The sequence below is a fragment of the Perca fluviatilis genome, chromosome 11 (assembly GCF_010015445.1).
Source record: "Perca fluviatilis chromosome 11, GENO_Pfluv_1.0, whole genome shotgun sequence".
Classification (NCBI taxonomy): Eukaryota; Metazoa; Chordata; class Actinopteri; order Perciformes; family Percidae; genus Perca; species Perca fluviatilis.
Window position 1 is genome coordinate 4,110,475 of NC_053122.1, and position 18,662 is coordinate 4,129,136.

General features: G+C 39.5%; 1 protein-coding gene and 1 pseudogene across 1 annotated transcript; one reads left to right on the forward strand and one right to left on the reverse strand.

Moving 5' to 3' along the window:
* Positions 1 to 271: 271 nt before the first annotated feature.
* Positions 272 to 10,877, reverse strand: si:ch73-170d6.2. The gene is made up of 3 exons (XM_039815667.1): positions 10,131 to 10,877; positions 3,945 to 4,033; positions 272 to 2,407 (listed from the first exon to the last, which is right to left on the reverse strand). The coding sequence occupies exon 3, from the start codon at positions 2,255 to 2,257 to the stop codon at positions 614 to 616; it is 1,644 nt and encodes a 547-aa protein (XP_039671601.1). The 5' UTR covers positions 2,258 to 2,407; positions 3,945 to 4,033; positions 10,131 to 10,877; the 3' UTR covers positions 272 to 613.
* A 1,983-nt stretch (positions 10,878 to 12,860) lies between these two features.
* On the forward strand, positions 12,861 to 15,533 carry LOC120568533 (annotated as a pseudogene).
* The last annotated feature ends 3,129 nt before the right edge of the window (positions 15,534 to 18,662 follow it).

Genomic DNA, 18,662 nt, shown 5'->3' on the forward strand with positions numbered 1-18,662 from the left:
TTAAGGAATTATATAAATGATCATAATAAAACACATTTTTGTGTTCAGGTTTGCAGAGTTAAAAGAGCTGCAGTTTTACATTGGTGGTGATGGTGACAGGAAGTCAATGGTTCCAGCACACAATGTGGTCACACTTAAAAATGTATCATCACACGTTAATCTGTGTGATTGTTTTTGGTAAACAGCACATGCAGATATGTCAGGAATACATTTGCAGGAATACATTTTTACAAAAGAAATGCCAGATTTTATCTTAGACAAATTTATGCTTGAGATTTCCTTAGTCATTTTAATCTCAGACTTAGTAACAAGACACATACTCTGCTTTTTGTCTTGACTATCAGAGAACAAACTCATTGCTTCCACTGAGGCTTGGCCTCAGATTTCTCTCTTTCAATAAGTATGTCAGTGTACTTTGGAGGAGTATTTGCCTTAATTTCTGGCTGAACAAGATCACATTTTACAATACATACAAATCAACAATGAAATAACACATGCCTTTCCTTCAGTAGCTGTCTGATTAGAGCTGAAGCAATGTGATAGCAATTGGAAAGTGTATAGATAGCGCAGCACAGTTTTGAGTGTCGTGTCGACGCAGCATAAACTTATCATCCTAGATTTGAGAATCTCGACGATGGAGGAGTTTCTCTCCTCTGGCTGCTTTAGCCATTAACTCTGCTTTATCTCTCATGTTTATCAAGGACTTAACTCGTTGCTTCCAGCCTGGCTTGGCCTCAGCTTTCTCTCCCTCAAAAAGCATGTCAATGTAGTCTGTAGTGGATCTGTAGTGGATCTGTAGAGGATCTGGCTTCAGTGCTATCTCTTTAAGTCGGTTTAAACACTGAGATAACCTCACCACCAGTTTCACCACCTCAGCCTGCACACGATCATAGTCAGCCTTCAGCCCATCAACCAATTCCTCAACAGTTATTTTAGCCTTTGTGGCCTTCTGGTACTTTTCTTTCAGCTCTTGCACTGTTCCTTTTTCTTTAACTTCAATATACTCCCATCTGCACTTCTGATTAGAATGTACACTCCAATGACATTTATTTGGACACTGAGTACAGTATCCATTTCTTCCCATTGCACAACAGCGTGCTTTATCTGCATCATTTGGTATTGAACAGGGATAGTGACAGGTGACATGGCACTGCTGACAGTTGGTGATGTAATTTCCAGTTCCAGAAATATCTATTTGAACAGGCTTTCTGATGTTGACATAAAACTCAAAGTTCTCATTTCTGCTGATTTCTCCCTCATGCTCTTTTAGTTTTCCAGTTGTCTCTTTTATCTCCTCAAGCTTGGCTAACCCAACTTTAACCTGCTTCTGCACATTTTCAACTGAATTCTCGAGCTGCTTTCTTTCTCTGAGGACCTCTTTCGTCATTTTTAAGCTTTTGGTTTCTATGATATTTAAAGCATCAAAGAACCTCTTCATGCTTTTTGTTCCCATGTTCCAAAACATCTTATCAAAGTCTCCATCTTCATCTTCATCATCCCCACTCATACTGTCTGCTGCAGATGATTTGTTGTCTGCAAACAACGCTGAATTATTGAATTTGAAGTGAACTGGCAGCCCACCTTTTTTAGGACATGGGACACCTGAAGCATTGATTGCCTCTAGAACTAGTGGTTGCTGGCTGTCTGCGAATGTCACCAGAACCCGGATGTTTTCTGCCACATCTTTGCCAAAGATTGAGAGCACAGAATCAAACACATATTTCTGTGTTGGTGTGAGTCGTGCTAAAGCAGCCTGAGCTACAAAACACACAGCGTCAATTTCACTGACACCACAATCAGCAGAGAAGAGATTACGTAGCTGTTCTGTGATCATCTGGTCTCTTTCTATGCCTCTTGTATCTCCAAAGCCTGGAGTGTCAACAATGGTCAGTGAGCAATCTATTTCAAAGCCTTCCTGGTGGTAGATTTTGTACACAGTGACTTCAGAAGTCTGACTTTCAGCTTGTGATTTCGACTGACCCTCATCAACTAACTTAAACCGATATGAATCCTCCCATTTGACACCTAGAATGTAATTGATCATCCCATTGATGAGAGTTGACTTCCCAGCACCAGTTGCTCCGAGAACCATTATGGTGCGATTAGGTTTAATGGACTCTTTACCCAAACGGAATTGCTTGCACCCATTCACATTGATTTGTTCTTCTGTCAGGGGAACTTTATAAACTGAGAGAGACCCTTTCTGATGTTCTAACAATGTGCTCTCTTCTTTATAAGCATCAGCAAGCCGTTTCATATTGAAGTCTTACATTTACAATCAAGATGACCAAGACCAACCCTCTGAGGAGGTACTAAGTTCTAATCAGAAAACATTTAAGACTCCAAGTCTGTGCAGTAAAAGTGTAGGCCTATGCCTTCTGCTCTGGATGTGCACTCAGGTCCAAATCTGCAAAAGATGAAATGTACAAAAATTAAAATGCACAGAATTCAACTCTCAGTTGCAGCACCACTGTGTGTTACCTATTGCTACTAGTGCAACCTTAAAACTAATACAGGCTCAGAGCTCAGACTAATATTGAATTACATAAGGCACATATACTGTGTACTACTGTCAAGAAGCAATATTAATTGAGTGTCAGCGTCAGTTCTGGCAGGCCAAGTAGTCAAGACACTGCTAACCGTTATTGGCCACCAACTCGGTGCCACCATCTGCATCAGTGCAGCAGCTGGTCAACTCCCCTCGCTGCTGAATGGCTACTTAAATCTGCTGTAGTTGCTCTAACTGCTCGCATCTATGCAACCACCCTCCTCCCCAGCTCCACCTTGTCGGTGTATAACGTGGCGTAGGCTTCTATGTCATCTTTGCTGCTCTGTTCATATGGGGGAATAGCTTAGCTCTCCCAGTCTTAAACTGTGTGATTGTCCCCCTAATGCTGCTGCTGCTGTCCTCTGAACAGAGCCATACTAAGCCATACCATTTAATTCGTGACTTATTTATTTATTAAAAGCATTTTTATGGTCTGCGTTTTTTGACGTAATGGACCTGACAAAAATTGAAAAACAATTGTTAAAATCTTTTGTGCAATATTTTCCATTATAGCATGTTATTGGGACAATATTTATTGAACTGACAAATTCAAATCAGCAGTTGGCAACAGAGCTACATATCAGGATTCAGATTAACTAAATTAAAGGGAGTGGGTTGAGGTGGATTATTTTACATGTTTCAACATGACAATATTAAGTACTGTACTGCATTTGTACTTGTGGGATATCTCTTCATAAAAAAGTCATTGTTTTTTAATACATGGGGAGGTAAAGAATTTTAACATCTAGGGTTATAAGGGGAAATAAACCCAGGTGAAGAAAACCTGCTAGCGAGTAGGTTAGACCGCAAGTACGTTGCCATAGGAACTGACTAAGAGTTGCGGCTGCACTGTCTTTATGAAACCCAAAACCCAGAGGGTCAACCAACACTGAGTTTTCACTAAACCTGCTTTCCGAAATGGGGCCCACAGTGTCACATAGAAATATCATAAAAATAGCAGAAGGTATTGTCAGGTCTCCTGAAATAATACATTTTTAAGTTTAAAGTCAATATTCCTGCATGTTTGTTGTGAATGGATACCATTATCTTTATTGTAAGGTTTTTTCTTTCTCTTCTTTTAATCCTTATGTAAAACACTTCAAGTGGGTATGAAATGTGCTACATAAATAAATGATTTGTTTTCTTTTTCTTTTATGATGTGTACAGAATATATGGAAGGAAATATCATTTTAATACATAAGAAAATGAGCATCAACTCAGACCTATTTCCTAGCAGAAATTTTTGACTCAAAGCAAGCAAAGGTGTAAAACTAACATTAATACTGACTCCGTTGCTCAGTTGTTGCCGGGGCATTTAGATCAACCGGCGATCTGGTGATTTGCAGCAGGGTTGTGCGGTGTATTATTTTTTACCCTCATGATTTTAAACGCATACCTGTGGTAGCGATAAAGGCAGTGATATTTCCTGTTTCCTGTACGGGACTCTCACGCCTCCTCAAACCATAGCCAGGGTTTCTGTGGGGTCTTAAAAATCTAAAATTTAAAAATCAAAATTTTAGGCCTTAAAAACCTTAAAAGTGTTGTGTTCTAGGTCTTAACTTATTTTAAAACGGCTCTTAATTTCCCTATGTATGTATCCTCACCTGCTTATCCTATTAATGCTCATTGAAAGTTTTTTTTTATTCTGTAGGTCTTTCTTTCGCTCTTCACTTTTTTTAATTTTAATGTTAATTAACTTTGCAACAACTTTTGTGTCTCTGTATTTATACTATGTATATATAATATATACTTATAGTATGACTGTATTTAATATGTATACTTATACTATATATACTTTTATGTCAGGATATAGGTCTTAATTTAATTTCATTCATTAAGGTCTTAAATGTGACTTGTTGAAACCCTGCATAGCTCAAAACACACTGACAAGTTTGATCGGCAGTTACATGATTGGCCACCACAGTGGGACGTAGGGTTGCATTTCTCTTAAAGTTGAGTCGGTCTCAACTTTTCACCACAGGCCTGCTGCATTTTTTTTAGTGTTCCCCTGTGGCACCCCCGCTGCAGCCAGCATTACCCATTCAAATTTAATGGAAAGACCTGTGTTTTTGCTGGACCCTCATACAGCCAGCACAGGCTGTCTGAAACGGTCTCAAGTCTCTCCAATGAGCCACCATGGATTATATAGGGATCCTGTACCTATTCTTAACACCTGCCCATTTCCTTTAACATGACCACATATATACCTTGAAAAGGTGAATTAGGTCCCCAAAGTTAGTGTAATGGCTGTGGCTGCCTACCTGCCTGGGGAAACCAAGTTAGCTCCAGCATGACCTGCCCGAGGCAATCAGAAGAGTCAAGGAGAAAAGCCTGCAGGAGTAGATAAATTAGCCTAACTAATTTAAATAAATGCTATTGAAATGTATATTGAAAGGCAAGACAGAACAAAAGGAGACAGTGTAATTGTTACGTGAACATCTGGCATCAGTGACTGCTACCCAAACATGATATTGAATCCATATTTGCCCTCCTTAAATTACGATTGTCTATATTTCATCAATGTGATGGTTACCATGCTTTTAGTCATCATGGTCTGAAACCTCTTTTTTACTGCATGCAAAAATAAATATTTCTGCAAAACTCAAACTGGGAGCCAAATTGACCATGTGTGCATTGGTGCATTTGTTATACCTGTTCAAGATGGACTACAAAAACAAATAATTCAGTAATAAAATAATACTAAAATTAATTCATGCAATTATGTTAATACAACTAATATATTCACTATCACAAACACTAAAAGATAAAAAGTGTGGACGTACAAATCAGTGTGTTCAGCACCTTACTGCTCAGTTTGTCTCAGGAAGGGAGCACGAGTTCTGTTTTAGTTTCCTCCCTTTTATATATTTAGCCTACAGTCCACACCCACACATACACACACTCACACACATGCACACACACACACACACACACACACACACACACACACACACACACACACACACACACACACACACACACACACAATTACAAACAAGTGAGACCATTTCTGAGAAACCACTCTCCGTAATATTGAAAGCAAAAGTACCTTTTGCATCTTTCCACTCAATGATAATAGACTACAATAGAGTAGTAGTAAAGCACACACACACACACACACACACACACACACACACACACACACACACACACACACACACCACAACACACACACACACACACACACACACACACACACAATTACAAACAAATTGAGACCATTTCTGAGAAACCACTCTCCGTAATATTGAAAGCAAAAGTACCTTTTGCATCTTTCCACTCAATGATAATAGACTACAATAGAGTAGTAGTAAAGCACACACACACACACACACACACACACACACACACACACACACACACACACACACACACACACACACACACACACACACACACACACACACATTACAAACAAACGTGAGACCATTTCTGAGAAACCACTCTCCGTAATATTGAAAGCAAATACCTTTTGCATCTTTCCACTCAATGATAATAGACTACAATAGGTAGTAGTAAAGCATTTTTGTAATTTTATTTTCCGTGCATAGTTATTTAAAAACGCAATTTTCTAATTGTGGAGTTGATGAATATTAATAGCAAAGACTAAAGGGAAAAAACGAGCATATTTATGTGTGGGACTTAATTAGGGCCGCGGCCGACAGCGAGAGGCCCTAATGAAACTGAAGGAATTATTCTTTCTTTCTTTCTTTCTTTCTTTCTTTCTTTCTTTCTTTCTTTCTTTCTTTCTTTCTTTCTTTCTCCTGTCAAATGAATTGGCTTTTTGAGGGCCTTAACCAGTGGCGGATCTAGAAAATTTTTCACTAGGGGGCAAAGGGGTAGCGAGAGATCTTGGTAGGGTGGCAGGGGAAGACGGTACATGGAAACCTCATACATAAACTGATATGCCCTACTCGCCCGCAACGCCCTGCTATGCCCTAAACTGCTACGCCCTAAACTGCTACAACTATTATTTCTATTCATAGTTCCATTATCTTTTTGTTACTATAATTACCATTATTATGAATCATAATTCTCTATATCTGTAGCCATCTGTATCTAACCAGCGACCACCAAGACCCTGGATATGTCCGATGTTTCTGTTGCACCAAATTGCGCTTGCTCTTGGGAGAATTGTTGGGTCATTGTAAGTTAAAGAGTGTGGTCTAGACCTACTCTATCTGTAAAGTGTCTTGAGAAGAGTGAACTGTTGTTGTATATGTAAATATTTACATATCTAACCCTATAACATATACAACAGAATGGAAATAGCCAAAAACTGAAAAAAACACATCATGTCACAGGACATGTTATGTTACTGTACTGCAATTTATATGTAAGGAGAATATAAACCAACCATATGGTCCAGGAGTTACTGCAGCCTCCTCTTCCTCTCTGTCATCTTCATCCTCCTGATCACTCTCTGCCTCTGTCCCTCTCTCTGAACCTGCAGCCTCCTCTTCATCCCTCACTGTCAATTCTTCCCTTCCCTCTTCTCTTTCACTCATTTCTGCATCTCCTTCTGTGGTCTTCTCCTGCTCTGACCTGCCTGGTCTCTCCAGTTTACTGTCTTCTCCTTCTTCATTTCCCTCCTCCTCTTCCTCCTGTGCACTACTCAGGATTTTCTTTGCGGCAATATCCCCACTTTTAGGCTTCAGCTAATATCTCCAGCTACTCTGGCCTGCAAAAGTCAAGATGTGAAAAGCTTTGTTATTCTTGTATTACATTATACTGTATGGCCCTGTAGCTAATAAGTAGCCTAAAAAACATAACATCAGACGAGATTTATTACATGCACACATCAGTTATGTTTAGACTAGCCTTCTTAATCCTGTTGTATTTGTTGTTTTCCCAGTTTGACAGTAAAGTATGTTGCCTGGTTTAATTTGTGCAGCCGTATTGCCGTGATATGTGAGAGGAAGTGGATTTTATAGTAGCCTACTCCTTAACTAATCACACACACATGATCGGTCTCAGCAAGCTCTGTGTAGTGTGTTGTAACGTATAGCACCGAAAACGCGCGGCGCCCTCTGTAAGCGAGCGTATATGAATTCAAACATGCCAGTTTGTAATATTCTGTATTATGCTCTTCTTGTCTTTACTGAAATCAAACTAATCAAACAGCAGAACGCAACACAACCCACGAGGGAGGCGATTTGACTTTTGGCTAACAGACGGCTGTTGTTGATACTGACTCGCCTTTAGCAGACATTATACTTATTACAAATTTAACTTTAGATGAAACGTGTGTTTTAACTTCACCTGGGAAAACAGACTTCACTTTGAGAGGCTCGGGGGAGGGGCAGCTCAGTCGCTCCAGTCTTTGCCGGGATGCAGGGCCCCCACCGCAGCAGACTCGCTGTGTGCGTGCCTGAATGTGTGAACGCCCGTCTGCACGTTTGATGCAGGGACGTAGCTAAGTATTTGTGGGGCAGGGGGCTAAGATTACATCTACAATTATTATTTATTATGAATTAATATAAATTAATTGTTTGTTTCAATGTTTTAAGAAGCCTGTGCACATAGTGGCAGTTTGTTTTACAAGCAAAGTTTTTGAATGCCAAAGTTAGGGGGCAGCTGGGGGCAAGGCCCTACAGTGGGGGCAGCTGCCCCCTTGCCCCGCAGATCCGCCCTGGCCTTAACATATTCAAAAACTCACCAAATTTGGCGGTTGCATCAAGTATGGTGTGAAAATATGCGTATTTTAAGGGTTTCGGGAATAGGAGCACAAAAGCTCGCTAGCGCCCTAGAAAGTTAAGAAAATTGAGCCCCTGCAGTCGTTTAACGTAGACTCACGAAACTTGGTACACATATGTAACATGTCATGATGTACAAAAACTTCATTACAGCCATACCCTAAACCCCAACAGGAAGTCCGCCATTTTGAATTAAATGTTCGAAATTTCCACATGTCGTACTTTAACGAACTCCTCCTAGAGATTTCATCCGATCAACTTCAAACTCGGTCTGTGCCATCTTAAGATGTTAAAGATGAAAAGTTGTTAAAAAAAACTTTTCGTCATAGGGGCGGCCGCGTGGCGGGCGACCATTTTGCGTGTTTCGCCGCCCGAAACAGGGAAGTGGGTGTAACTTCGAGTGTACGGTTGTCCGATTACCTCGAAACTTTTCAGGATTCATAAGAGTCCAACCCTGAGGACAATTAAAGGCCGATATTTACTTAAAGTCATAGCGCCCCCTAGTGGCAACAGGAAGTAGGCCTAAAGGTCAAGGTGCTATACTTTAACGAACTCCTCCTAGAGATTTCATCCAATGGACTTCAAACTTGGTCGTGCACATCCCAACACCTTAACGATGAAAAGTTATTAAAGAAAAAATTTTCCGCCAGACGGCGGTGTATGGAGTTGCGGCCATTTTGAGTGTTTAGCGATGAACAAAGAATTTGTTGTAACTTGAGTTACTTGAATTACAACATAAATAACAGAGAATAATGATCAATCAAAATATAGCTAAGCGTTATTGTAGAAGTCAGTGAGATTAAGTGGTTCAATGAAAAGATTTTTCACCTAGTTAACAATTCGATTTTTAAAATCTGATGACACCAGTGTGTTCCCCATCCCAAAAAGACCCCAGGGTTTATCCAAAAATTCTACACTGCCAACTTCTAATTATGAGAAATATACCAATATACTTTAAAACTACAACTCCCATAAGAGACGCACCACAGAAGCGGTTACAAAGCTTGTGCTAATGTAGTTCTTCTGGTCACAGAAACACAGGAGTCAAACATGTCGCCCCACATGTTTGACTCCCTAATCTACCAAACACAATTTTCCTTACTTTTTGTGCTAAGTTTATATGCCAGGCTCTTGCTGTGTTGAGCTACAGTAATGTAATGAGTTACTATCCATGGAGAATAACAAGGTAATGCATTATATTTTTGTAAGTGAATAATATGTGTATTACACGTTCTTGAGTTGTGACCCCAACACTGATGATATCAAATGTCAGTAGCATAATACCATCAAGAGATGGTTTTCAAAATAATTCTTTAATTCAAATTCTAATTCTAGATCCTGTTTCCCAGAAATTAGACCATTTCCCAGAAACCTCTCTCCGTAATATTGAAAGCAAAAGTATCTTTTGTTCTCTTTTTTATTTTTGCATCTTTCCACTCAATGATAACTGAACAAAAATAAGTAGTAAATTAGCACAAAGTAATCAAACGCAATTCCTTTAATTTAGCATCACCAAGTTAAACCAAGTATTTTTGTATTTAGCAGCTGACAGGTGCTTGAGTTGGAAGCAAAGTTCCTAGTGAATGCATCTTATAGACATATACTTTGACATGGCTTCATTGAGTTAATTATTAAATAATCCATTATAGTAAAAGCATAACACATAAGCATGCATTTGAGAAGGAAAAGTCTAAAGTTATCTAACTTCGCTTTTAAAAGTTAATTTTATTACCAGAGGTCTGAGATAAACAGGGACATAATCCAACTTGACAACAAGTGAGAGCATTTCCCAGAAACCCGCCATCTAAACCTGAAAGTTAAAGAAAATCTTGAAATATTTTATCAATCATTAGCAAGTTGACTATCGGAGCACAAATTTAACTCACCGCAGAAGAACTTTGGTCAACCCAACCACAATGTTTCTGATGGTCCTTATCACAGCCCATACTCATAAAATACAAAAAGAACAAAGTTTTTCTCCTCCCTCGACACTCTGCAGGTCATGCCATTTCTTGGAAATCAGCCTGATTCTTCTCTGTGCCGCCTCCTTTTGATGACTAAAGATCTAGGGGCATTTCTCTCTCAGAGAAAATATGTCTGAAACCACAGCTGTGCCTCAGAGGATTACACACATCTTCACTGTAAGTACATCAATTCTCTTTTGTTAATGTGCTCTTGCATGCCCCAGTTCTGCTGTGGAGTAAGAATCCTGCAGTTTCTAGTTGCTTAACCAGTGACTGTGGATATGTTTTATATGATGTAAAAGCAATGCAGTAATAGATACTGTGTCATAACAATTTCCCTGAGAGATCAATAAAGTATTCTGATTCTGAAGTAGATACAAAAGAGGTTCCATAGGTAAAATCAAGGGTAGGTTTATGCAAATACATCTGCAGGAAGGAAAACAACTTATGATACCTATTAAAACAGATGAGAGAGGCTTTGTTCAGGTTGTTATAGAATGTAACAGATTTATAACAAGTTTAGAAGTCCACCTTTTACTTTTTGCTTTTTTATAAAGCATTTGACTATTGATATACGTCTGCAAAGTGTATTGGGAGTAAAATAAGCCTGTACCCATATTACCAGACATTGCCATCGGTACAGACCGATATCAATACAAATATTGCATGGATTGCTGAAAAATCACACCCTTGTGTTTAAAGAAAAAGCAGTTTCATAAGTAAACCTTTCAATGTCTATTTAGTTAATTTGTGGTTTGGAGTCTGTGTCATTGAAGTTTATTTACAATCACTGTTAGGAATAACTCATTACAAAAGTAACGCAATTACAATAATGTATTCTTTTGCGCTGTAACATACTAATACATTTTGGTAATATACGTCACATAACTTCAGTAACACGAAGTTACAACATTTTTTCTATGTAGCCAAGCTTACATTTTTTATGAAGTTGGACTGAAATGTCTGAGCTGTAATTTCACATAAGGTCTTAAAGGCCCAAGCACTTTGACTTTATTTTTGGTATTCTTGAAAAATATGGCAAGCCCCACAGAGCCATTAGCTACATGTCTAGTTATAAATGATTTAAATGTTTATTTGGTAGCCTATGTTTTAGCCAATGTTTGGCAAATAGCAGGATTCCTCTGTTTTGCCTGTTTTATTTTTTAAATCAATTATAGGCTTTGTTTAGCCTGCATGTTATTTTTGTGAAGTTGGACTGAAATTATTTAGTCGCATTTCGGCCCAATTCTCCCAAGAGAACTTTTTGATTCTTTATAAAGCATAAGCTTTGTCATCCAATGTGTGCCAGCTTTGTGCTGTGAGCTAGAATTAAAAGAGACTAAAGGAATAAAAAACGGAAATAATTAAAGATTGTGCATCTTATCATCATTAGACTATATGTTACATAATAGTGGGCTCTAGCTCTATTGTGACTGATGTGCATAGGCCTAGGCTTTAAATAACAGTAAATCTATCAGAATCTTCCAGATTTTGATTCTTTTTCCTGATTTTGTAATTCTGATAGTGATTGTTACTTTTGTATTGTGCCATGAGCCTTCACTGTGTCAATTTTATTAAGTTGTTAGTAGCCTTAGGGGCCTGCACAGTCATTATGCTATACCATATTGTTATCGACTGGATATATTGAGCTGCAGTAAACTCAATGTTAGCATTTTAGAATGTCAAGTCATACTTCCCTGGATATTTTGGTAAAAGTAACTCAAAAGTAATGCGAAAGTAGAGTAACGTATTACAATTCAGAGACAGTAATATTGTAATATAACTACTCTCAGATGACAGTAATTAGTAATCCATAATGTATTACATTTTTGAAGTAACTTGCCCAACACTGTTTACAATAGCCTTGCAGCTATATGTTATGTGCATATAACTATGCTCCAACTAATTCAGACATTCATGTTCACCTCAGAATTAATTGTATTAACTTTGCTTATCCTTTAATCTAGCATCATCATCAGGTCAAATGACCGTAAAACTAATGATATTCCCATCAGTCCCAGCTGTACTTTGTGTTTGTGATTGCAAATGTTACCATGTTAATATGCTAAATTATAATTGTGAAAGCTGCTGAATATTAGCTGCAACATTTTCATTGTGAGCATTCTGACATTAGTAATTTAACCCGCAGCACCATTGACCCTCGAGCAACATCAGACTCATTAGTATGGCTGTACAGTCAGTGTTTCCCTTTTCTTTTCTATTTACTTGAATTATATTTGCCCTCATGGCCCAAAAACGTTTGGCTTATGGTAAGGAGCAAATGTTGTTGGATGTTATAAAAGTAGGAAATAAAAAATAATACTAAAACCCATCAATTTAAAAAATATTTAGGGCTGATTTTTACACAAATTATTAGATTTTTATTGTTTGCCTTAACATATTTTACTTTAGGACAAGCTACGTGGATTGTTAAGGTTAAAAAATATCAAATGACATTTGTAAATATGAAATCGCTCATAAAATGAAAAGACATGTATCACATTGTGTTTGTGACAAATTCCACTAGAGTTCGACCGATTAATCGGCCCGATTTTTGGCATTTTTACAATAACGCATACGGCCAATATCAAGCCGATTAATAGGCGAGGCGCATCTGCGGGCAGCCTGGTGTTGTTGTTGTTGTGGAACACGATGATCCGGCCGACGCTGCCCCTAGAGTCAATTACCAGCAGAGTGAGCAGACCTCATCCAGTGCCGAGGAAGGAGCTGTTCCTCGGAAAAGAAAACGGTAAGGATTAAATTCTTATAAGTCTATAAGCTACTTTGGATATTGATAGCTGTCGTGTCTTGCTGTCATGTCACAATAATTAAGCTAAAATTTTGCAATCACAGACAGTGGATCTGGGACTTTTATTAATTGTTCTGTTTGTGTGTCTATATTTGAGAGGGTTGGCAACTCAATGCAGAGAAAGAAGTTGTAGTTAAAAGAGCACCCCGCACCATAGGCTAGTGAAGGACTGGCTTTGTGCCGTCGTTGCTAGGGTTGGTACAGAGTAGACCCGCTGCTAATATGGCACTTGTGCCTGAACAACCGGTATCTACCGGACCGAATAGCAACGCGGATTTCTGTACCTCATTTCGGCGCCACTGATATGCCTGCGTTGCTCTCTGATGCTCAAAACGAATGTTAGAATAACAGAAACAACGCATGCATGTGACGCGCTAGTTAACATTACACTCGTCCGCAGCTAACGTTAGCCTAGCGTTAGCTAGCAGATGGATTAAAATGCTGACAGCTAAACTGTGTAAAGTGTGATTTATTTCACTGTATAGGATCCAACAGCAGGATGTTAAGCAGTGTGCTGCTGCCATTGTTTAGCTACTTGTCTGAAGAACACAGACGGTGCATTCAAAGTTGTTGTAAAATACCCTTTTTCCATGGTGGTTGGTTTTGTCGTTCAACAGCAATTTACTAGTGAAATACGTTATTGTTATAAGTTATAGTTATTAAATTATTATTAAATCATTTAAATTTGACCATATGGCCTAATGTTGTTTTCCCCTTTTGTGATAATCAGGTTTTGTCCATTTGGCTTTGTCTGTCAACAAACAAAACAAACCAAAAATACATGTTTCAGGACAGTTTTTGGCAAGAGGGTAGAAACGTTTTTAGCCTTGTATCACTTACAATGCACTGAATTATTAGCGGATTTATAATTTTTTTTGATTTTATATCTATAAAATTACTTTAAGAATATACTATACAAAAATACTAACTTAACCTTGTATTTCCCCCTTTTTTTTAGTCATTAAGTCTGATGGCTGAAAAAAACACACCTCTATGGCAGCGCTTCACCCAGCCAACACCAGGGAAGGCCAAATGCAATATATGCGCAAGTTGGTAAGCATGGGGGCTGAGAAAGGTAGAAGTAAAAATACTACAAACGTGGAATCACCTGAAGGCAAACCACCTCCAGGATTACAAAGAGGCAGTAAAAGAAAGAAGATGCAGCGTCTGCTGCTTCCGTAATCTCAGTCAGCCTACTGTAGCACAAATGTTTCATTTGCAAAGAAAATGGCAGAATTCTGACCAGAGGTAAAAAAAATTGACAACCAGACTACAGACAACCAGCCATTTACAGTGGTCTCGGATGTTGGCTTTCGGCGTTTGATTGCAACACTGGAACCCCGGTATAGCCTCAAGACTGAAAAATACTACCGCACAGACATGCTGGAAAACATAATGAAAGGTGTGGAGATGAAAATCAAAACACTGATCAAATCAGAGAATGTTGGCCCTCATTTGTCGTTCACGACAGACTGTTGGTCTGGGGAGACGGAGTCATTGATAAGTCTAACATGCCATTTCATTAATAGTGAATGGGAAAGAAAACAAGTGGTACTAAATGTTAAGGTCATGTCTGGCTCCCACACTGGGGAATACATCAGCGAGGTGCTCCTTAGCATGCTGAAACATTGGGACATCACCCACAACAGAGTATTGCTTGTGCTCCGAGACAGTGGTGCTAATATGATTAAAAGATTGGCAGAAATACCAGATCTCAGCTGCAGTGCACACACATTACAGCTTGTGATAAACGAGGGCATCAGCAGTCAGAGAGCAGTGGGGACATTATCGCCAAGTTAAAGACATGTGCTACACACTTCAGCCACCCGTGCTCGCAAAACAGCGTCTGAGAGACATTCAAGAAGAACTTGACCTCCCCCAGCACAAGCATAATTCAGGCTGTTCCCACCCGTTGGAACTCCACGCTACACCTGTTGCAGAGGATGCTGGAGCAGAAGCGTGCGCTGAACATCTATGCAGGAGAACATGGAAAGTTTACAACCCCAACTGCAGACCAGTGGGCCCTCGCTCCAAATTTGACCGGAACACTTGGCCCCATTGAAGAAGTCACTTTTGAGATGAGTAAGGCAGAGGCATCCATCTCCTGCGTCATTCCCAGCATTGCTGTGCTTAAGATGGTGCTTCAGGCAGAGGGTCCCACTACGAGGGGTATCAAAACACTCAGGGAAACCATGTTTCAAAGCTTGGAGATGAGATTTTCAAAGATGGAGGAGACCAAATGTTTGGTGCTGGCGACGCTGCTGGATCCTCGCTATAAGGGTCAAATCTTTGCAGTGGAGACACTGAGCAAAGCCAAAGAATGGGTGAAAGAAGAGCACGCCATCGTGTCTGAACAGTGCAAAACAACCACCACTGGAGTCCAAGAATCAGATCCGGAAAGGAGACGGGTGGAGGAGGAAGAAAAAAAGGAAGAGGAAGAACAACCCGGTCCCTCTGGTCTTCTTGAACAGATATTGCGCAAACATTTTGGGAGCACGTGGTGGACCTCATGCTGAAGAAAATGATGATCAACACATCACTGAGCAGCTGGATCGTACCTCCGAGAGCCACTGATTGACAGACAGACTGGTCAGCCACTAGAATGGTGGAAACAGAATGCATCCCGCCTATACCTTCTTGCACCACTTGCAAGAAAATTCCTCTGTCCACCGCCCTCCTCTGTTCCCAGCCGAGAGAATATTCAGTGAGATTGGGATTATCTATGACAAGAAGAGGAGCAGGCTCACAGGAGAACATGCAGAGCAGTTGTGTGTCCTGCACTACAACCTGCAGCTCTTAAACTGGGAGTATTAAGAACTTTCAGTGGGGAATGGGGTGGGGTGAAGAAGACTCAGGATCTTGAAGTGGGATTAAAACTAAATATAATATTATGCACATTCCTTTTTGTATTGTTGTTTACAAATGTTCCTTCCCTCAGAAATGAGGAGATGGCGCTGCTAAGTCAATTCACACTAAAGCAGATTATCTAATGCTGCTAACTTTTAATTTACGTAGTACCGTCAAGACTTTTTATTTAAAATGATTAAGTAGCAGAAGTGAAGCTCCACTAAAATTTTCTGTGTTCAAGTGTTACTGTATACATTTTTATTCAGACCTAAAACAAGTGTTCAATAAATGTTTTTGTTGAGAAATTTTGTGTATCTTAAGTACTTATTAGTGTTAAATTTTATCTTTCAAATAGAGGTTAAAAACAAGCAAATATCGGCCAAAAATAATCGGCAGCATATATCGGCCATCGGCCAACCCTGATTTCAAAAGATCGGCATCGGCCTGAGAAAACCCATATCGGCCGAATTCTCTAAATTCCACCATAACAACTTCATAAGGTGATAATATGTGTTGTTTACAGCTTCGTTCTGTTAAAAAATGTGCAGCGCTCACCTTAGTATTTACATTGATGAGGGCAGGCTTTTGGGTTCTTTTAGTGTTTTATCAAACGTGTTTTAACCCTGATCAACTCAGTTTTAAATGTTATCTTGGATCTCTCTTTTTTTGTACACACATGAAATGTTTTTCTGACCTACCTATAAATTCACCTTTTAAGCTATAGTTTTAATAAAGATTTTAACCATATGTGTCTATATGTCTCTATGAGAATAAAATGATGACCTTTTTCCAAGTAAATAATAAAGTAACACAACACAAGGTTTTAGAAAAATATATCTCAATTATTTAATCAATAAAGGAATTATCTCCAATGAAATAAAATTAAATATTTAATATAAATTTAAACCTTCAACATAAAATACCCCTCTATTTTAAAAGGAAAATATTGCAACTAAATTTTCCCTCTTTTTAAGACAACTGTAAATACTGTACCATATATAAATGCACAATCAACAATTTAAACACTTTTAACTCTCAACTGGATTCATTCAGAAAACCTCAATGTACCAACTTCAAAGTCACTCAAACCTACATAATTTGTGGGCCCACACACACCTTAATGAAATCTAAAGCTGGCAACCAAAATTATTATAAAACAAAAATACCATAGCAGGCCTGATGCGGTGCTTGTGTTCGTTGCGGCCCAAAAATGAATGGCCGTTTCCACTTGTCAGCAAGCAAACAAAATGAAGGATACCTTGAGTTAATGTTTCTGTCCCGTCCTTTCTCCAGCAGTCACAGGAGCAGGCTCGATCAGCATTTCAACACAAACTCCTTTGGTTTCTCTTTTCTCCTCCACGTTTCAGTAAAACTCACGAGTGAAGTCCTGGTTGTTCCAAGCTCTGTCTGAGTCTCTTCTCCGTCTTCAGGTCGAAAACAACAGATAAACCCCTCAACCAGTTCAACTGAGGGAGTCAACTTTAACTAGAAAACGTTCGTTCACTTGTAATAAACAGACTCTAGCCTATACTTCAAGGTGGCTAAGCGTTATCGTTAGCGTTAGCATTAGCACAAAAGTAAACAGTCTCTGAACATCGTGTAGAAATTCCTCCCGTTTCTCAATATGCAGCTTTTCACTCTTCTCACTAGTTGTCGTGTAAACAATCATAAGATACAAGTTACACATTGGTTTGTGCACTACTAGCTACTTCACCAATTAACTCAGAGAATCGCTGTCAGCTTGTCTGTGTTGAAAAAACCAAGACCTGACTTTCCGGCCGATCGTCATTAACCCCATAAATGCTGGTTTAGACAGGTTTCTTCTTCTTCTTCTTCTTCTTCTTCGAAATTTTACGGCAGCCGGCATCCAATACGTTGCATTGCTGCCATCTACGGAACTAGCACCTTAAAGATGAACTGAACTGGAATTTGATTAAAGGTGATATAACAGTGGCATGGTAAGCAGCCGTGGAATGTAAACAGTCAGAGGCTAACGGACATGGCTGAGGAAACGGCAACCAACAGGTTTAGGGGGTTCATACTGTATTACCCCTGGCTGCAGTAATGCATTTTATAGGCAAGGCAGCCTGGGGTTATGATACATTTCCAGAGGCTACCTTTGACAAGGAAAACCAGTCCTCCACTCATGGCTAGCTGCCTTAAAACTGGCTAGCCCTCCGACGGCCCTCTGGATTTAGAGTCTGTAGCGACCATTTTTTAGCGACAGACTATTTAGAGAGCTGTACATTTGATACAACAGGGTCACTGGTGAGGGTTAAGTCCAACAGACTGAAACCTGAGGCCATACCCTCAATAATCGATTTTTCAGGCTACAGTACAGGGCAGACCGATAGACCAACGGCAAGTACCAACACCAGCGATGCTATCTGCCGCAGAGACAGGGCGCTGAAACGCTCCCATCAGGCAGAGGACAGAGAGGTATGTTTAGCTGTTATCCAGCATGCTAGCAAGTCTACTAGGCAAAGGGCTGGATGTAACGTAGTTGTCACATACACAAAACACGTACATATTCACTTACACACACAAATAATAGCGTTCAACAAAACTGAGACTGACACACTTGGCCGTTCATTAAAAAAGTGGGTCACAAAACCAAGCTAGATACCACACGCTCCAACCTAGGGAAAAGGCTAGCAGCTAAACACGTTGGAAACATTTATGTCAAACTCCACAAGCTAGCACTCCGACCATAGACTGTATGAATAAATCCTGACTCCGACGATATCACAGATCAATAATAATGCGTTACTAGCTGCTAACTAAACCACAGCAGGTCT

What these genes read in the sequence shown, in the direction of transcription:
- si:ch73-170d6.2 (XM_039815667.1), bottom strand. Translation starts at nt 2,257, where the DNA reads ATGAAACGGCTTGCTGATGCTTATAAAGAAGAGAGCACATTGTTAGAA.